The sequence below is a fragment of the Archocentrus centrarchus genome, chromosome 13 (genome assembly GCF_007364275.1).
Source record: "Archocentrus centrarchus isolate MPI-CPG fArcCen1 chromosome 13, fArcCen1, whole genome shotgun sequence".
Lineage (NCBI taxonomy): Eukaryota > Metazoa > Chordata > Actinopteri > Cichliformes > Cichlidae > Archocentrus > Archocentrus centrarchus.
The window spans coordinates 13,868,633-13,884,475 of NC_044358.1; the positions used below are offsets into that span (position 1 = coordinate 13,868,633).

At 47.0% G+C, this 15,843-nt stretch overlaps 1 protein-coding gene across 2 annotated transcripts; it reads left to right on the forward strand.

Annotated features, from left to right (window-relative positions):
- The first annotated feature begins 27 nt into the window (after nucleotides 1–27).
- Nucleotides 28–13,697, forward strand: dvl3b (dishevelled segment polarity protein 3b). 2 transcript variants are annotated; one of them, XM_030744876.1, is made up of 15 exons: nucleotides 31–420; nucleotides 2,997–3,066; nucleotides 3,150–3,283; nucleotides 3,373–3,470; nucleotides 3,546–3,690; nucleotides 4,895–4,991; nucleotides 6,769–6,838; nucleotides 7,104–7,243; nucleotides 7,340–7,416; nucleotides 8,551–8,618; nucleotides 8,707–8,787; nucleotides 8,866–9,000; nucleotides 11,054–11,221; nucleotides 11,318–11,494; nucleotides 12,127–13,683. In XM_030744876.1, the coding sequence occupies exons 1-15, from the start codon at nucleotides 257–259 to the stop codon at nucleotides 12,423–12,425; spliced, it is 1,923 nt and encodes a 640-aa protein (XP_030600736.1). In that variant the 5' UTR covers nucleotides 31–256; the 3' UTR covers nucleotides 12,426–13,683. The 2 variants fall into 2 exon arrangements, with proteins under 2 accessions (XP_030600735.1, XP_030600736.1); XM_030744875.1 differs by having other exon boundaries at nucleotides 28–420; nucleotides 8,707–9,000; nucleotides 12,127–13,697.
- The last annotated feature ends 2,146 nt before the right edge of the window (nucleotides 13,698–15,843 follow it).

Consider the following 15,843-nt stretch of genomic DNA (forward strand, 5'->3'; position numbering starts at 1 on the left):
AGGGCCTGAGCGGAAGTGCGGGTGTAGTTGTGCGTGCTTTAACGGGGTCCGAAGGAGACGGAGCATCAGCTACCTGCAGCAGCTGGACCGACACATCTGGAGCGGAGCGGGACCGACGGGGGCTCGGACGGACGCGTGGACCGTGAGACGGACGGACAGGTGGGCCGGTGGACAGGTGCGCCCGTCTCCCTCCAGCAGCATCCTCCTCTGACCGTCGGCGCGGCTCCGGGGCCGTGCCGGGCTCGAGGGGTTCAGCATGGCGGAGGAGACCCGGGTCATCTACCACCTGGAGGATCAGGAGACCCCCTACCTGATCCGGATCAACGTGCCCGCGGAGCGCGTCACCCTGGCGGACTTCAAACAGGTGCTGAACAAACCCAGCGTGAAATTCTTCTTCAAGTCCGTGGACGACGACTTCGGGTGAGTCACGTGATCTACACATTTATTGATCCCTGATCAGGTCAGACTTTATTGTTCCTGAAGAGAGAAGCACCGGAAATCGGTAATCAATCAAATCAAACAGCCAATAGATGAACATCCAGTCAGCACTGCGGCCCAGAAATAATAACTGTTCATCGCTACATCCGGAGGAACTGAATATTTGAACAAGTAGAATAACACGCAGAGAGCTTTACTGTGGAGAAGCTGATGTTCACACACACACACACACACACACACACACACGAGCTGTCTCCATCTAAGTGAACTGCTCCAAATATTTAAAAGAACACCAAAAACACATCAGATCTCAATGCTGGATATCTGTACTGATGGACTGGGTGATGTGTGAGGAATGAAAGAATGCTGCATCGTTTGATTGAAATTAAAATGATCAACCTACAGAGGCTGAATTCAAGCACACCCTGAAAATTAAAGTGGAAGTGATCCAGTAGACTGGAACATTTAGCTGAAATTTCATTGCAGCAACTCTAAATGGTGTTCACCATCAGGGCTCCTAATGAGATGATAGATGGAGTCCTGGAGGATCTCCTCCCAGATCTGGACCAGAGCATCACTGAGCTCCTGGACAGCCTGAGGTTCATCCAACATCAGATGGACCAAAACATAATGTCCCAGAAGTGTTCTATTGGATTTAAATCAGGAGGGCAGGCAGGCAAAAATCATTATTCCTGCAGTGAGCCCAGCTGGAGTCAGACCTCAGTGAGATCCACGCTCTGCTGCACCTGTTTAAACGCACCGGCTCTCTATTTTGGGTCGCTTTGATTTTCTGTTTTCACTCAGTTTAAAGTATTTACTCTCCAGATGTTCAGAAAATTTTTACAACCAGAGATAAAACAACTGTTTAATAATCCCAGCTGTTCTATAATCCCAACACACACACACACACACACACACACACACACACACACACACACAGGGCTTATATAACAGACTGTATGAGTTCAAACCAAAATCTCTTTAATATTCCCGCGGATGAAATCCTCCTGCAGCGCTCGTGTGTGTCTCTCTGTCTTTGTGAGGACCGGTGTGCTGCTGTGGTTGTGTTGGTCCTCAGATCTTCAGGGGGCCGTTTGAAGGTGCAGAGCCGACTTCGGCATTCAGGTTGGGGGGTGGTGGAGTCCAGGGAATCCTCACAGAGATCGGCAGATCGGTGTGTGAGCGATCTCTCTCAGCTGATAATGTTTCCGATCTGTCGGATCAATAATCCTCTTCAGTATTGATCTGTGATAAAGACAATGACACTGAAACAGCTGAGGGTAACAAACCTGTTAGTGAGGTGTGTGTTCGTGAGTGAGATTTGAGGTTGGAGGTTTTGTGTGACTGAGCAATACCCAGCCTGTAAATAAAAGATGGCTGCAGCCATCGTGACACCGCCCATTTTAAAGCCCATTTTTAGTCTCAGTGTTTTGGTCATTGCAATGCTACTTGTGCTTTTCTTTCAGGAAGTGACCATATTTGGATCATAAGATATTAGCTAATGCTAACTAACTTGGTTAGCATCACACCAACACAGACACCTGCTAATCAGAGCTCAGTAAGATCCTCACATTTCCAGTTAGCTGAGGTGAAGCTTAGCAGACGGCTAGCAGCTACAGCTGCCTGTGTTGCCATCCACCTGTCAGTCAAAGAGGCCACACCCCTAATAATGCAAACTTTATTTAAACAGGTGAGTTATAGAAACATCCTCCCCCCTGCAGAAGCCAGTGTTAGCTTCAGTGTGGTACAATCATGATTAGGTTTTCTTTTTTTAATCTTTTCTTTACTCGGTGTTCCTGCGGTGTTCTGTCCTCCTCATTTGGAACTGTGACTCAGCTTTGCATGAAGCCTACTCGGTAATCAGTCCTTGTGGATGTGTAGTTTCATTTCCCGAGAGCTGCACATCAGGTTACGTCGTATGTTACAGCGTAGGGTTCAGAGGGGATTTCTGGTTACGTACGTAGGACCGACGAGGAACTCTAATTTAGGCCTTATTAGATCGATAGAGTGATAATTCTTTTTGCATATAAACCAGCAGAGTTACACACATTCAGAGTCCCACAGTCAGAGTCCCAGAGCACCGTGCACCACACAGGGTGTGCGTGGTGCACGGAGTGTGTGGGGGTGTGGAGTGTGCGGGGTGTGCACCCACTCGCTGATTGCAGTTATAGAACAGTCCCGATAGCGAACCAGTGAAATTCTCAGCCCGGCGCAAGACGACCTCAGCGTGGCGCAGTGCCAGGCGATCAACCCCTGGCTAGAACCCTGATACTGTATAAAGATTTACATATCATCTCACATTTGACCTCTGACCTCACTTTCACACCTGCTTCTCTTTGACCCCAAAATGTGTCTTTAAGGAAAGTTCTCAGGAGAAAGAAAAAATAATAATTATACTCAGAATGATGTCGTGTATCTTAACACAGGCTCAGCAGAGCAAAAAAGAAATGGCTGAACATTGTTTTCACTGCGATCCAAACACACAACTGCTGTGTGTGTGTGTGTGTGTGTGTGTGTGTGCGTGTGTGTGTGTGTGTGTGTGTGTGTGTGTGTTACAGGGTGGTCAAAGAGGAGATCAGTGATGATGATGCCAGACTGCCCTGTGTGAATGGACGGGTCGTCTGTTGGGTCAGTAACACACACACACACACACACACACACATACACACACACACACACACAGAGCCTTCAGGTGTTTCTCGTCCCTGCAGTTGGTATCATCGGACACCTACCAGCCCGATTTAAGAGGTTCAGATGTCCAGTCTGTTGCCACGCCCACCAGCCTTGCCCCGCCCCCCATAGAGAGGACGGGTGGGATCGGAGATTCCAGACCTCCGTCCTTCCAGTGAGTACACCTGGGACCTGAATACACACCAAACTGTAGTAGTAGACCTGAATTGTGACAGGAAGTGATGTCATCTCTGTCTGTCTCAGTGCTGCTGCTCTCAGCCACGATGAGCTGCAAGGGTCAGAGGTCAAACCTGCAGTTTCACCTGCAGAGATGCTGCAGAGGACAGATGTGGGTGACCAAGGTAAGGTACAGAGAGGAATCACCTCACCTGTGACACAGTGCCACCTGGGCCTCTGATTGGCTGTGTTCTCTGCAGGTGGTCATCTGAATGGACATGCCCACGGGCCAGCTGATCAGAAGAGGGCGGGGCCAACGAGTGGAGGTGACAGCTCATCAACCCAGCAGAGCAGCGAACTGGAGACGACCAGTTTCTGCTCGTCTGAGGAAGACTCAGGAGGAAGGTCAGTCTCCCACACACACACACATGCACCTGTACCTCTGAGGACCCTAAGTGACCTCTGACCTCTCGCTTAATCAGCAGGCTAACACTTTCCCTCTGCTTCCAGTTTTTGTGCTAAGCTAAGATAAGCTCATGACATCATCAACAGCCCTCACTGTGATTGGTGGGTTTGCTGTAACACACACTCAGCCACCCTCAGGTCTTCTTCTTCTGCTCTAGTAACCCTCTTCACAGTCCTCCTGCTCTGATTGGCCACTGCAAATCAGGTGACCGACGCTGCCGTCTGCATTGTCCTGCAGATAAAAGCATCCCAGCTGATCTGAGAGCAGAAATAATGCGTTCCCGCGCCTCGTCTGGTTTCACACCCTCTCTCTGGACTTTTGATTTTTAAACGTTATGTTTTCATCCTCCCACTTTCACACATTTCATATTTGTGATCTGATTAATATCTTGCAGGTATGTGGATGTTCTGACATGATTTACACCTGTAAACAGCTGATTTGTACTTTTTGTTCTTTATTTTGATGCATGTAGATCAACTCTAATAATTACAGTTTTAATTTGATTTTTTTGGACTTTCTCATAAATAACGATGATTATTTTGTACATTTAGTTTGATTTTTATTAATTTTATTGGATTCCTTCAGATGGATTTTTTTTTCATTTTAATGATTGTTATAAAACTGTTTATAAAACTGATTTAAAAAATTAGACACCAGATTTAATTCATTAAAATTAGTGTTTATTGTCATTTTCTTGGGTTTTATTTTTTATTCATATTATTTATTCTTTGGTTATTTTTAAATGCTTTTTAATATTCTTTAATTGTTTATGATTGATTTGTATTTATTATTTTTTAATGTGCATTTTCATCATAAATTAGATGTTTTTAAAAACTTATTGTTTTTAGGTGCATGTTTTTACTTATTTGTAATTAGATTTTTTTTCAATGATTAAATTATTTTGTTTTAAATATTTTTATTTCTGAATTATATTTCTGTTGTATTTGACATAATTAAATGTTACATAATTAAATCAGTTTTAATATCTTTTTAAGGTAAACTTTGCTTTTAATTTCTTATCTTTAATTTGTATTTTTCTTTCTGACTAATTTTTCCAGATGAGCGAACACAGCGCCTTGTTACTAGGTAACCACACAGCTGTCAGTCAGCTGATACAGCTGTTTCCCTCTGATATCATTTCAGGTTCAGCCAATCAACAGAGCAGAGTAGCTCCTCGCCACGACTCATCAGGCGCCAACGCCGCCGCCACCGGAAACCCAAAACAACGCGGATGGAGAGGGTACACACACACACACACACAGACACGCTCACACACAGACACGCTCTCACACACAGACATGCTGTCACACACACACACACACACACACACAGACACACTCCAGGAAATGAAGGTCTCTGATTTCAGCGAAAAACTGAACGTCACTTTTTTCATCAGGGAATAAACCAAGATGATGATGATGATGATGATGATGTGAACACAAACATCTCCTTCTGAACGACCTCAGAGGTGCAAACCGATCACATGATGCTGTGAGCGCTCTTCATGTAAAACGTGCTGATGGAAATTCAAATATATTGAAATGTGCAGGACGAGCTGCTGCTCAGCAGAAACATGTGGACAACGTGTTTGTCAGCAGTCTGAGCCTCGTTCCCCTGCAGACGCTCCATCCAAAGCTCGCGCTCAACTTTAACGATTTCCCACCATGACCTTGTTTATTGAGCATAACAATAAAATATTGATGAGTAGGCCGACTCTGCCGGGTTTAGAGCAAATTTGTGCAACTGTGCATTTGATTGGATGTTTTCCTAACTTGTTCGGCCCAGTCACAAAATTAAGTCAGTTCTGATTGGATGTCGATCCTGCCAAGCATTTTCGTCTCGTTTTCATTCGTTGATGTCAATAAATTTCGTCATTGTTTTTGTCATTTTAGGTGGTTTTTATTTTCGTCCTTGATGAAAACACAAAAATAGTTCGTCAACGAAATTAACACTGGCTCACTCACACACACACACACACACACACACACACTCACACACAAACACACACAAACACACAAACACACTCACACACAAACACACACACACACAAACACACTCACACACAAACACACTCACACACACAAACACACTCACACACACGGCGTTAATGACAGAGTTCAGAGGCGTTCCGGCCCTGCGGAACAGGAAACAGGAAATGAATCCTGCTGAATGAGGGGCACCTGTAGTTTGAACCTCAGTTTATATCAGATATAAAACCAGTGCAGGTTAATATTTGCTCGTTATCTGGCAGCTGTAAAGGAAAAGATCAGCTCACCTACATAAGTAGAGCGCCCCTGTTGGGATCCAGTTAAAGGCCAGTAGAGACTCATGGGAGTCATGTCGGCTTATTTAGCAGCTGATGACAAAGAGCTGTACACCAGTAAAGGAGTGTGAATAATAAAAATGGGTTTTCAGACTCGGCAGACCTCAGTGATCAGGTTGAACGGTCAGAGGGCGGAGGCAGCAGCATGCAGTGACTTAAAGTGACACTTCCACGAGGTCACCTGCGTGAGGAGGTGTGGTCTCGTGTGCGAGCTGGGCCGCGGCGGTGAAATGAAGCGAGCGTGAGACTGAAGCGCAGATGAAGCATTCCTGTGTGAGCTCTCACAGACCGCTCAGGTGGGCCCAGGTGGCGGAGGTCGTGGCTTCCAGTGACACGATGACAGTAACTCTCAGATTTATGCAGGCTGCTGTTTATCTCCTCGTACCTGCACTGGGATCATATTCATGTTGTTTATCTGAGCAGCCTTTAAGCCGTTTAACCTTCAGTGAGAGGCTGTGTGATTGGTTCAGGCTGTCTGACGGCAGGATTTCAAGATCTGTTGATCAACTGATTGCTGAGCAACTGTTTCAGAGTTGATTGCATTTTCCTTTGGACCGGATTGCGATCACACCTGTGGACTCTGTCAGTGACGTTACCTGATAAAGTCGAAGCTTCTGTCTGAAGTTACTGTCCTTCATCTCCCTCTGCTGTCTGTCTGTCTGTCTGTAACTGTCTCCCTCTCTCTGTCCGTCAGTCTGTGTCTTTCAGCAGTGTCACTGACTCCACCATGTCGCTCAACATCATCACTGTAACTCTCAACATGGGTGAGTACGTTTCTGCTCAGTGAACTCGTCAGGACAGAGTTTACTGAGAGATCAGCTGAGCAGGAGGCTCATTTTCCTCATAGACTTCTATACAGCCGGAGGAGTCGCCCCCTGCTGGACACTAGTGAGAATGCAGCTTTAAGAAGCGACGTCCATGTTTTAGATGTGTTTATCACACACCTGTTAGCACGCAGAGCACAAAGTGAGGGAAATATGAGGTCACAGCGCCGCTCAGGGTAACGCTGTCTGTCTGTCCTCCTGTCAGAGAGGTATAACTTCCTGGGCATCAGCATTGTTGGGCAGAGCAACGACAGAGGGGACGGAGGGATTTACATCGGTTCCATCATGAAGGGGGGAGCGGTGGCGGCAGACGGACGCATCGAGCCAGGAGACATGCTGCTGCAGGTGCTGCTCAGACGCCACCGCGACTGTTTGCTCTGCTTCCTGTTTTAAAGGCGGTGGTAAGAATGCGCACAATGCTGTCGTCTGTGTGTCCATCAGGTGAACGACATCAACTTTGAGAACATGAGTAACGACGACGCCGTCCGAGTCCTCAGAGAGATCGTCCACAAACCAGGGTGAGACATTTTTACTGTCTCTCCATTTACCTGTTAGATCACCATGGTAACGGATCACCTGGTCTGGAGCAGGTTCTGTTCAGAGTTGGCTTTCTGCGTGCTTTCAGCTGACGTACAAACCTGCCGAGTCACACCTGAGCAGGAAACCGAAGTTCAACCTGACTGTCGTGACTTTTGTTGCCTTCATTATCACCTGTCCTCCATTAATGACGGATCTGAGTAGGAGGCACTTGATTGGTCAGTCAGTTTTGTGCAGATAAGGGTTAAAGGAGCAGCTGCAAGTATGTCGAAAGCATATCGGGGAAGGGTTAGGGTTAGGGCCATCCAGGCTCACAGGCTGACAGGTGAGGTCAGGCAGGAGTCTCTGTGGACTATGATGTTTGCAAACAACACTGTGATCTGCAGTGGGAGCAGGTGGAGGTATGCCCTGGAGAGAAGAGGAACGAAAGTCAGTAGAAGACAGAGGGAGACAGGTGGAAAGGTGAAGATGCAAGGAGCAGAGGGGTAGGGGGAGGGGGGGGGGGGGGTGATGAGTTTAAATACCTGGGGTCAATCATCCAAAGCAACAGAGAGGGCAGATCAGAGGAGCTCCGAGTCAGGCTGAGGTGGTTTGGACACGTGCAGAGGACGGACGGTGGATTTACTGAAGCTGCCAGGCAGGAGGAGCAGAGGAGGAGCTCAGAGGAGGTTCATGGATGGAGAAGGACATGCAGAGGGTTGGAGTGACAGAGGAGGATGCTGGGATAGGGTGAGATGGAGGCAGATGACCTGCCGTGGCGCCCCCTAAAGGCAGCAGCTGGAAGTTGTTCTCATAGCCTTTACTTGTTAAACAGCACAGGAACATAAACCGGTACCTGGACCTCAACATTAGGTTTACTTTAGCTTTATTTAGATTAAAAGCACTGACTTCAGTCCACATGTGACTCAAGTTTCTGATTTTGATTGGCGGGCCTGAGATGGCACTAAAGTGTGACGCTGCATCCTGCGAGGACAGGTCTTAGAGTTTGATGTTCTGATATGATGATTAAACGTTTCTAAGCTTCGTATGGAAGGTGCTGTATAAATAAAGCTGAGTGTGTTTAATGTGCGTGACGTCCTGAACAGACTGACTGAACTCTTTCTCCTTCCTTTTAGTCCGGTGACGCTAACGGTGGCAAAGTGTTGGGATCCGAATCCGCGAAGCTGCTTCACGCTGCCGAGAAGTGAGTTAGCATCAACATTTGTGGGTCACACAGGAACAAGGTGTTACATGAAGTAATCTGATTACATCACATCTCCAAAATTCCACAGGCGAGCCAGTCCGTCCCATTGATCCTGCTGCCTGGGTGTCCCACACCGCTGCCATGACAGGCAGGCTCCTCCCACACTACGGTATGACACCCACCAGCCTCTGCAGCTTTCATCCACCATCATGTGTCCATCAGACATTAATCTGCTGCTGTCCTCCAGGCGTGCACGAAGAAAACCATCTCACCATCCACAGCGACATGACGACGGTTGTCAAGGCGATGGCCAATCCGGAGTCTGGCCTGGAGGTTCGAGACAGGATGTGGCTGAAGATCACCATTCCCAACGCCTTCATCGGTAAGAAGCCCGCCTCACATTTCAATCTAGATGCACAAGACCTTTAACCTTTAACATCCATCAGGTGACCCGTCAGAGTTTGGGTTCAGCTTACGCCGACTCCTTTGAAAAAACGGTGAATGGGAAAACTGTGATTCCACAGTGAATGAGACTTCATTTGTTAGATAACATCTTCTAGTTTTTGGGACTTTTCCTTTTGAAAGTGTCTGGGTTCAGGGTCAGAGGTTAGAAGCCCTTCCTCCTTATCCAGCCCTGGAGCTCTCTGTGCTCACTGTGATCCTCGTGCAGATGATTGCTTCGACCGGGTTGGGGCTGTTTGACTTCCTCAGAGGCTGCTGGAAAGTGTTTGTGACCTCAGGCGTCCAGTCAAAAAGGTCGATCGGCGCCGGCGGAGCTTCCTGATCCTTCCACAGAGTGGGATGTGTGTTTCCATCGTTTCTACCGTGAAGAACCTCCTACAGCTGCGTCCACACAGGAAGTGATTCACAGCAACATGGCGACCACAGAACGTGACTGAGGACCAGCGAGTTCAAACAACTCCTGGCATCACAAAGTGGGCGGGTCCCCAGATAAACTTTTTCACGGTGAGCGATTGAAGTGACAGTCAATGAGAGTGCAGGATAGACTTTATTATTGCAGGGGTGTACTCACCTGGAGGCGACTGTTATTGTCATTTGGTGCTATATAAATAAAATTTAATTGAATTGACTGGTTGTAAATATATTGGAGGGTTACCTAGGCAACTGGAGCCTGGAATGTCTGTCAGCTGCAAAGTGATGTGCGACGCGCGAACAGGAACCAAGCAGGAACCAGACAGCTCCAGGGCCTCTTTCCCACCAACAGGGTTCTGGAGCCCGTGCCGTAATTTGAACCGTGAGGCGGGTTTTCTACCCCCGAAACACTCGGTGCTCGGCCGAAAAACGGGTTCAACTCCGGCCCCGCAAACTAGCTGGTCTCGAACCAAGAACGCGTGACGAAAGCAGCAGAAGGGCGTGACTCTGCCGTCTCAACATCAAGTTTTCTACCATATTACATGTGTATTACATGAGAAAAGCGAAGCGATTTTCAGGGCTGTGAATTAGGTTGGGCTCTAAGGCTGAACTTGCTGCTTTGTATCAGTTCATATCACAGATAAAAGGACACAAAGTGCGTACTTGTTGTCTTGCTCTAATCGCTGTCTGTGTTTCCCTCTGTGCTGCACACAGATGCTGCAGGAGTTTGGTTTGGACCCTAAAACGTATTTGCAGCACAGAAAGGGGAGCGTGTTCTCCCACGTTTGTGCGCTTCAGCTTCCGTGTCCAGACGAGGACCCGCCCACACTCATACGTAAAGGAGCAGTTCACAGAAACGCGGTGGGAACGCGGGCCCGTTCTTAAGTGTTTCGCCGGTTCACTGGGAACAGCACGAGCACTGGCACGCGAACCGGTTCCTCGGCGGTGGGAAAGTAGCATAGGTGAAGTCGTTTGGTTCCTGCTTGGTTCCTCTTTGGTTTCTGCTTGGTTCCTGTTTGGTTTCTGCTTGGTTCCTCTTTGGTTTCTGCTTGGTTCCTGTTTGGTTTCTGCTTGGTTCCTCTTTGGTTCCTGCTTGGTTCCTGTTTGGTTTCTGCTTGGTTCCTGCTTGGTTCCTGTTTGGTTCCTCTGGCACTGATCGGCCAGTCTGCTGCTTCTCAGAAGTTCTCTGCAGACCAACTAAAGCGGCGCACCATCGGACACGTGACCCCAGCAGTGCTTGTGATGGCTCACAGGAGGGGAAGTGGCTGATTACCTTTAACAGGTGCCCTAAGAAGATCTTGAGGAAGAAGGTGTGTAGGTTCTCATGGTGATCTTCAGCATTTCAGTTGAAGGGAACTGGACTTCTTAGTTTCATGAATGTAGGAAATTTGTGTTATGTGTGCGTCTCCTGCTGCTGTGTGATGTGAGATGCTGCCTCTGATGACAGACTCAGGGTACCTGTGAAGATGTGGACTGGATATCAGTTTTGGCATTTTCCAGGACCTCTCCAGAAAATGTCCTCAATCAGTTCAGCCTGTAACGGCCTCCCTCTGTCCCTGCAGGTTCAGACGTGGTGGACTGGCTCCACCGTAACGTGGAGGGCTTCATCGACCGCCGTGAGGCTCGCAAGTATGCCGGCAACCTGCTGAAGGCCGGATTCATCCGACACACCGTCAACAAGGTGACCTTCTCCGAGCAGTGCTACTACGTGTTTGGAGACCTCTGTGGAGGTGAGGGCAGAAAGAAAAAAAGCTTTTTTTAATAATAAGAACACGAACATTTTTTAGCTGCGCTGATGATGAATCTGTTATTTCTCCTGTCTTCAGATATGGCTGTGATGTCTCTGATGGATCATGAAGGAGCCTCCAGTCGAGGGGGAGGATCTGACTGTGACCAGCTGACCTTCCCCTACCGGTACCCCATCCCTCACCCCTACAGCTCACCTCACCCCCTCCACCAGTTGCCGACCTTTGGAGGAGGAGGAGAAAGCCCACACAGTGACGGTAACAGACTTCCTCCCTGTCCTCATTTTTCTCCGTGGGCACATCTGATATCTGAAACTATGAAAGGCATCAGTCATGGTTGAAGCTTGACTTCTGCTTTTTACAGAGACTTAGTAATAGCGCCACCGTGTGGTCACTTTCACACTGTTTGGACTGTGGACCTGAACTGTAGCTGAAATGATGTGATGAAATATTTTAGCAAAATATTGGATGCTGCTGCTGCGGTGACTTCCTGAAACAGGAATGAATATATTTAACTTCTAAAAACATTGACGACAGGTCTGATGACAGTTAACAGGTGTCTGTTGTAAATGAGACAATGAGTCTCAAGAGAGTTTCCTGTATAAATAAAGTATTCATAAAAAAAGGTTTAAAAATGGATACAATTAGTATTAGTTCCCATCCACAAACCACAGAGGCTGAAAAATGAGGAGTTTCAGTCAGTGAGTCTCCCCTACAGTGACCCCCCCCCCCCCCCCCCCCCCCACACACACACACACACACACAAGGAGCCCCCCCCCCTCACTTCCTGAAACAAAGAAACAAAATTGAGGCTTCAAAATGGGTGACATCATGTTGCTAGCTCTGTGCTGTCTGAAGTGATGATGTCATGTTTTATTGTGACTTCACAGGAAGTTGTAGCAGTGGCTCGAACTGCAGTGACAATCAGAGGGAGAGCAGAGGAGGAGGAGGGAGTGCATTAAGAGCCTCCAAACAGGAAGTGAGTGCTTCTCCTGACAAACAGCTGGAGGCGGAGCCTCTTAGTGACAGCAGTGTCCAGAGACCTCTGACCTCCTTTGAAGACCTCCTGCCACCATCTAGAGGTGAGCGCCGTGACCTTTCATCAGTCCAGCCGGGAATCTCCGCCTCCCGGCAGTCCTTCCGCATGGCCATGGGAAACCCCAGCGACTTCTTTGTGGATGTCATGTGACCACATGAGGTCTGGACCTGGAAACATTTTTCCTAGTTAAAAACTGCCCACTTTGTAGTTTGAATGAGGAAAGTTTGATCTTCATTGTATTGAAATTTTATTTATGAACCTCCACTGTGAAGCAGCACACCTGTATGACCTCACCTGGCCTCACCTGGCTCCCAGCAGACACCCATCCAGCTCAGAATCCAGCTTTGAATCCATTTTTACGTCATTTGTTTGGGACGTTTGAAGATTACAGAGCTCCAGCTCCAGGACCCACAGGTCGAAGGCTAAAACCACACTCAGTAAAAATGAGGTGTAAAAATGTTTTATATTTCCTGTAAATGTGTTTGAGACTGACCTGTTTACATCAGGGGCCGGCGGCTATCAGACTGCCACTTTTTTTCTGCGATGTTCTTAGGGATCTGTCCATGGAGAAGGTTTCATTTGGCTCTGATAGAGAAAATCACACACAAGCGTCTCCATGTTAGACGGAAGGAAGTCGAGCTTTCGTCTCTGAGGCCTGATGGAGGTTAGAAATGTGTGCTGGGTCTGTCTGTGTCCTGGACAGGAGGTCACACTGAATGGAGAAGACAGCCAGTTCACAAACTGGACTACGCCTAGACCAGCATGAGAACCGTCCCAGAACCAGAGCCAGGTTCTGATCGGTGGAGAGCCAAAACATGGAGGATCAGAAGAAACCAACCAAACCAGCTCCTGTGGTCCTGGTGGGTCCAGTTTTACCTTTCTTCTACCAGTACGGTGCTGGTGCGGTCCTTCTGTGATCCAGCCCACATTTCCACAGGTCTGAGAAACGAGTGTCATGTTTTGAGGTAGTTTCTGTGGTTAGAAAATCAAGGTGGGCAGAGTCTGTGAACTACACCTGCCAATCATCAGTGAGCTTGTTGAAGACAGTGGTTCCAGATGTGGGTCCAGCAGATGTGGGGAGCTGCTGCCAGGTTTTGGCACCTGTGTCGGTGCTTGGACACTGTGCCTGTGCGGGTGGACAGAGAGGAGTTGGTCAGGTGTGAGTGGAGCTCCTCCTCTCAGTCTGCATATTTAATTCAGCTCAGATCAGTTTAGATGTGACAGAATAACCTGCCCAGCCCATAAACTCTTCGTTACTCTGTCGCCAACCTCAAACCTGCAAAGCAGAACAACAATAAAAGCCATCAAAGGAACAGTTGGTGTTGAGTTGTTTTTGTACAGTTTTAAAATGAGCGGTGACTCTGAGAGGACGCCTCGCCTACAGATGTGAGCAGGATGCAGGTTAGCCCGGCTTTAGGTCTTCAGACTGCTGTAGAAGCAGCTGGACAGTTACAGGCTTTCTTTGAGATACTGAGCATCACATGCTCCATTCATTCATTCTGGAGGATCTTTATGCACACATCAGTTTAGAGTTAAAGATGTCTGGAATACAACGCAGTGGGGGTGTCAGATGTTCTGCACGTTTCTCCTTATCATCCCTGCTGAGTAAAAACACAGATGTGGTTTCCCCTGCTGTGAGTCTGCACACACTTCAGGCTGGTTAGTTTCTTTTCTGATTCAATGCACAGATGTCACCTGTTCACATCGGTCAGGTCACTTATTTATAACACATTTAGAAGCAGCAGCAATCGACCACAGTGCAAAGTTTTCAGGCACATGTAACCGGAAACCCACACAAAGACCACACACACTGAGGGGGGCAGGTTTGGAACGAGCCACACCTCATCACAATTAACACAGGTGATGATGCAGGACAACCACAGAGCAGGAAGTAAAGTACTTTCAAAGCAAAACAGGAAATGACCAAAAGAACCTACAACAGACAATAAAGCGGTTATCAGGAATGAGGAAACAGAGACATCAATGCACAAACGCTGGGAAGATCATTATTGTTACTCCTACAGATAACAGACGGCATGAACACAAGAGACCACAAAACTAAACTTATCAGTAGAAACCAAAAGGAAAAAATAAAGTCTTCTCTGGACTCCAGTCAGGCTCTGCATTCAATTCAATTTTATTTATATAGCGCCAAATCACAGCAGTCGCCTCAAGGTGCTTTATACTGTAGGTAAAGACCCTACAATAATACAGAGACAACCCAACAGTCACAACGACCCCCTATGAGCAGCACATGGTGACAGTGGGAAGGAAAAACTCCCTTTAAGAGGAAGAAACCTCCAGCAGAACCAGGCTCAGGGAGGGGGGGTCATCTGCTGAGGGGGGAGAGGACAGAGATTAATAATAACTAATGATTAAATACAGAGTGAGGTATAAACAGAGTAAAAAAAGGTGAATGAAAAGAAACAGTGCATCATGGGAACCCCCAGCAGCCTAGGCCTATAGCAGCATAACAGGGAGGGTTCAGGGTCACCTGATTCAGCCCTAACTATGGTCAACAGTATCAAAGCTGCACTGAGGTCCAACAGGACAAGAACAGAGATGAGTCCACTGTCAGAGGCTGTAAGAAGATCATTTGTAACCTTCACTAATGCTGTTTCTGTACTGTGATGAATTCTGAAACCTGACTGAAACTCTTCAAATAAACCGTTCCTCTGCAGATGCTCAGTTAGCTGTTTTACAACTACTCTTTCAAGAGTCTTTGTCAGCCTGGCTACAGTGCTGAAAACAAACCTGGGGTTGTTCTTATTTTCTTCAATTAATGATGAATAGTAAGATGTCCTAGCTTTACGGAGGGCTTTTTTATACAGCAACAAACTCTTTTTCCAGACTAAATGAAGATCTTCTAAATTACTGAGATGCTTTCAGTTGCACATTTGTGAATTATACCACAGAGTCAGGCACTTCTGGTTTGAGGCTTTCCTTTTCAGAGGAGCCACAATCGACCTCACTGGGAGCAGAGTTTAGGTAGCTGCTCTGCACTGTGTTGGCACTGAAGAGCACAATAATGAAGGAATTAGATCCTTAAACGTAGTTACAGCACTTTCAGAAAGACTTCTACTGTAATAAAACTTATTCCCCGCTGCTGTGTAATCCATTAAAGTAAATGTAAATGTTACTAAGAAATGATCAGACAGGAGGGGGCTTTCAGGGAATACTGTTAGGTCTTCAGTTTCTATGCCATATGTCAGGACAAGATCCAGAGTATGATTAAAGTGGTGGGTGGGCTCCTTTACATTTTGAGAGAAGCCAATTGAATCTAACAATAGATTAAATGCAGTGTTGAGGCTGTCATTCTCAGCATCTACATGGATGTTAAAATCACCCACTATAATTATTTTATCTGAACTGAGCACTAAATCAGATAAAAAGTCTGAGAAATCAGACAGAAACTCTGAGTAGGGACCAGGTGGGCGATAGATAATAACAAATAAAACAGCTTTTTGATTTTCCCAATTAGGATGGACAAGACTAAGAGTCAGGCTTTCAAAAGAATGAAAACTTTGTCTGGGTCTTTGATTAATTAATAAGCTGGAATTGAAGATTG

Coding starts and splice junctions, on each gene's coding strand:
- dvl3b (XM_030744875.1), top strand. CDS start 257: ATGGCGGAGGAGACCCGGGTCATCTACCACCTGGAGGATCAGGAGACC. Junction 3,067..3,149: donor ATGGACGGGTCGTCTGTTGG/GTCAGTAACACA, acceptor TCGTCCCTGCAG/TTGGTATCATCGGACACCTA. Junction 3,471..3,545: donor GACAGATGTGGGTGACCAAG/GTAAGGTACAGA, acceptor TGTTCTCTGCAG/GTGGTCATCTGAATGGACAT.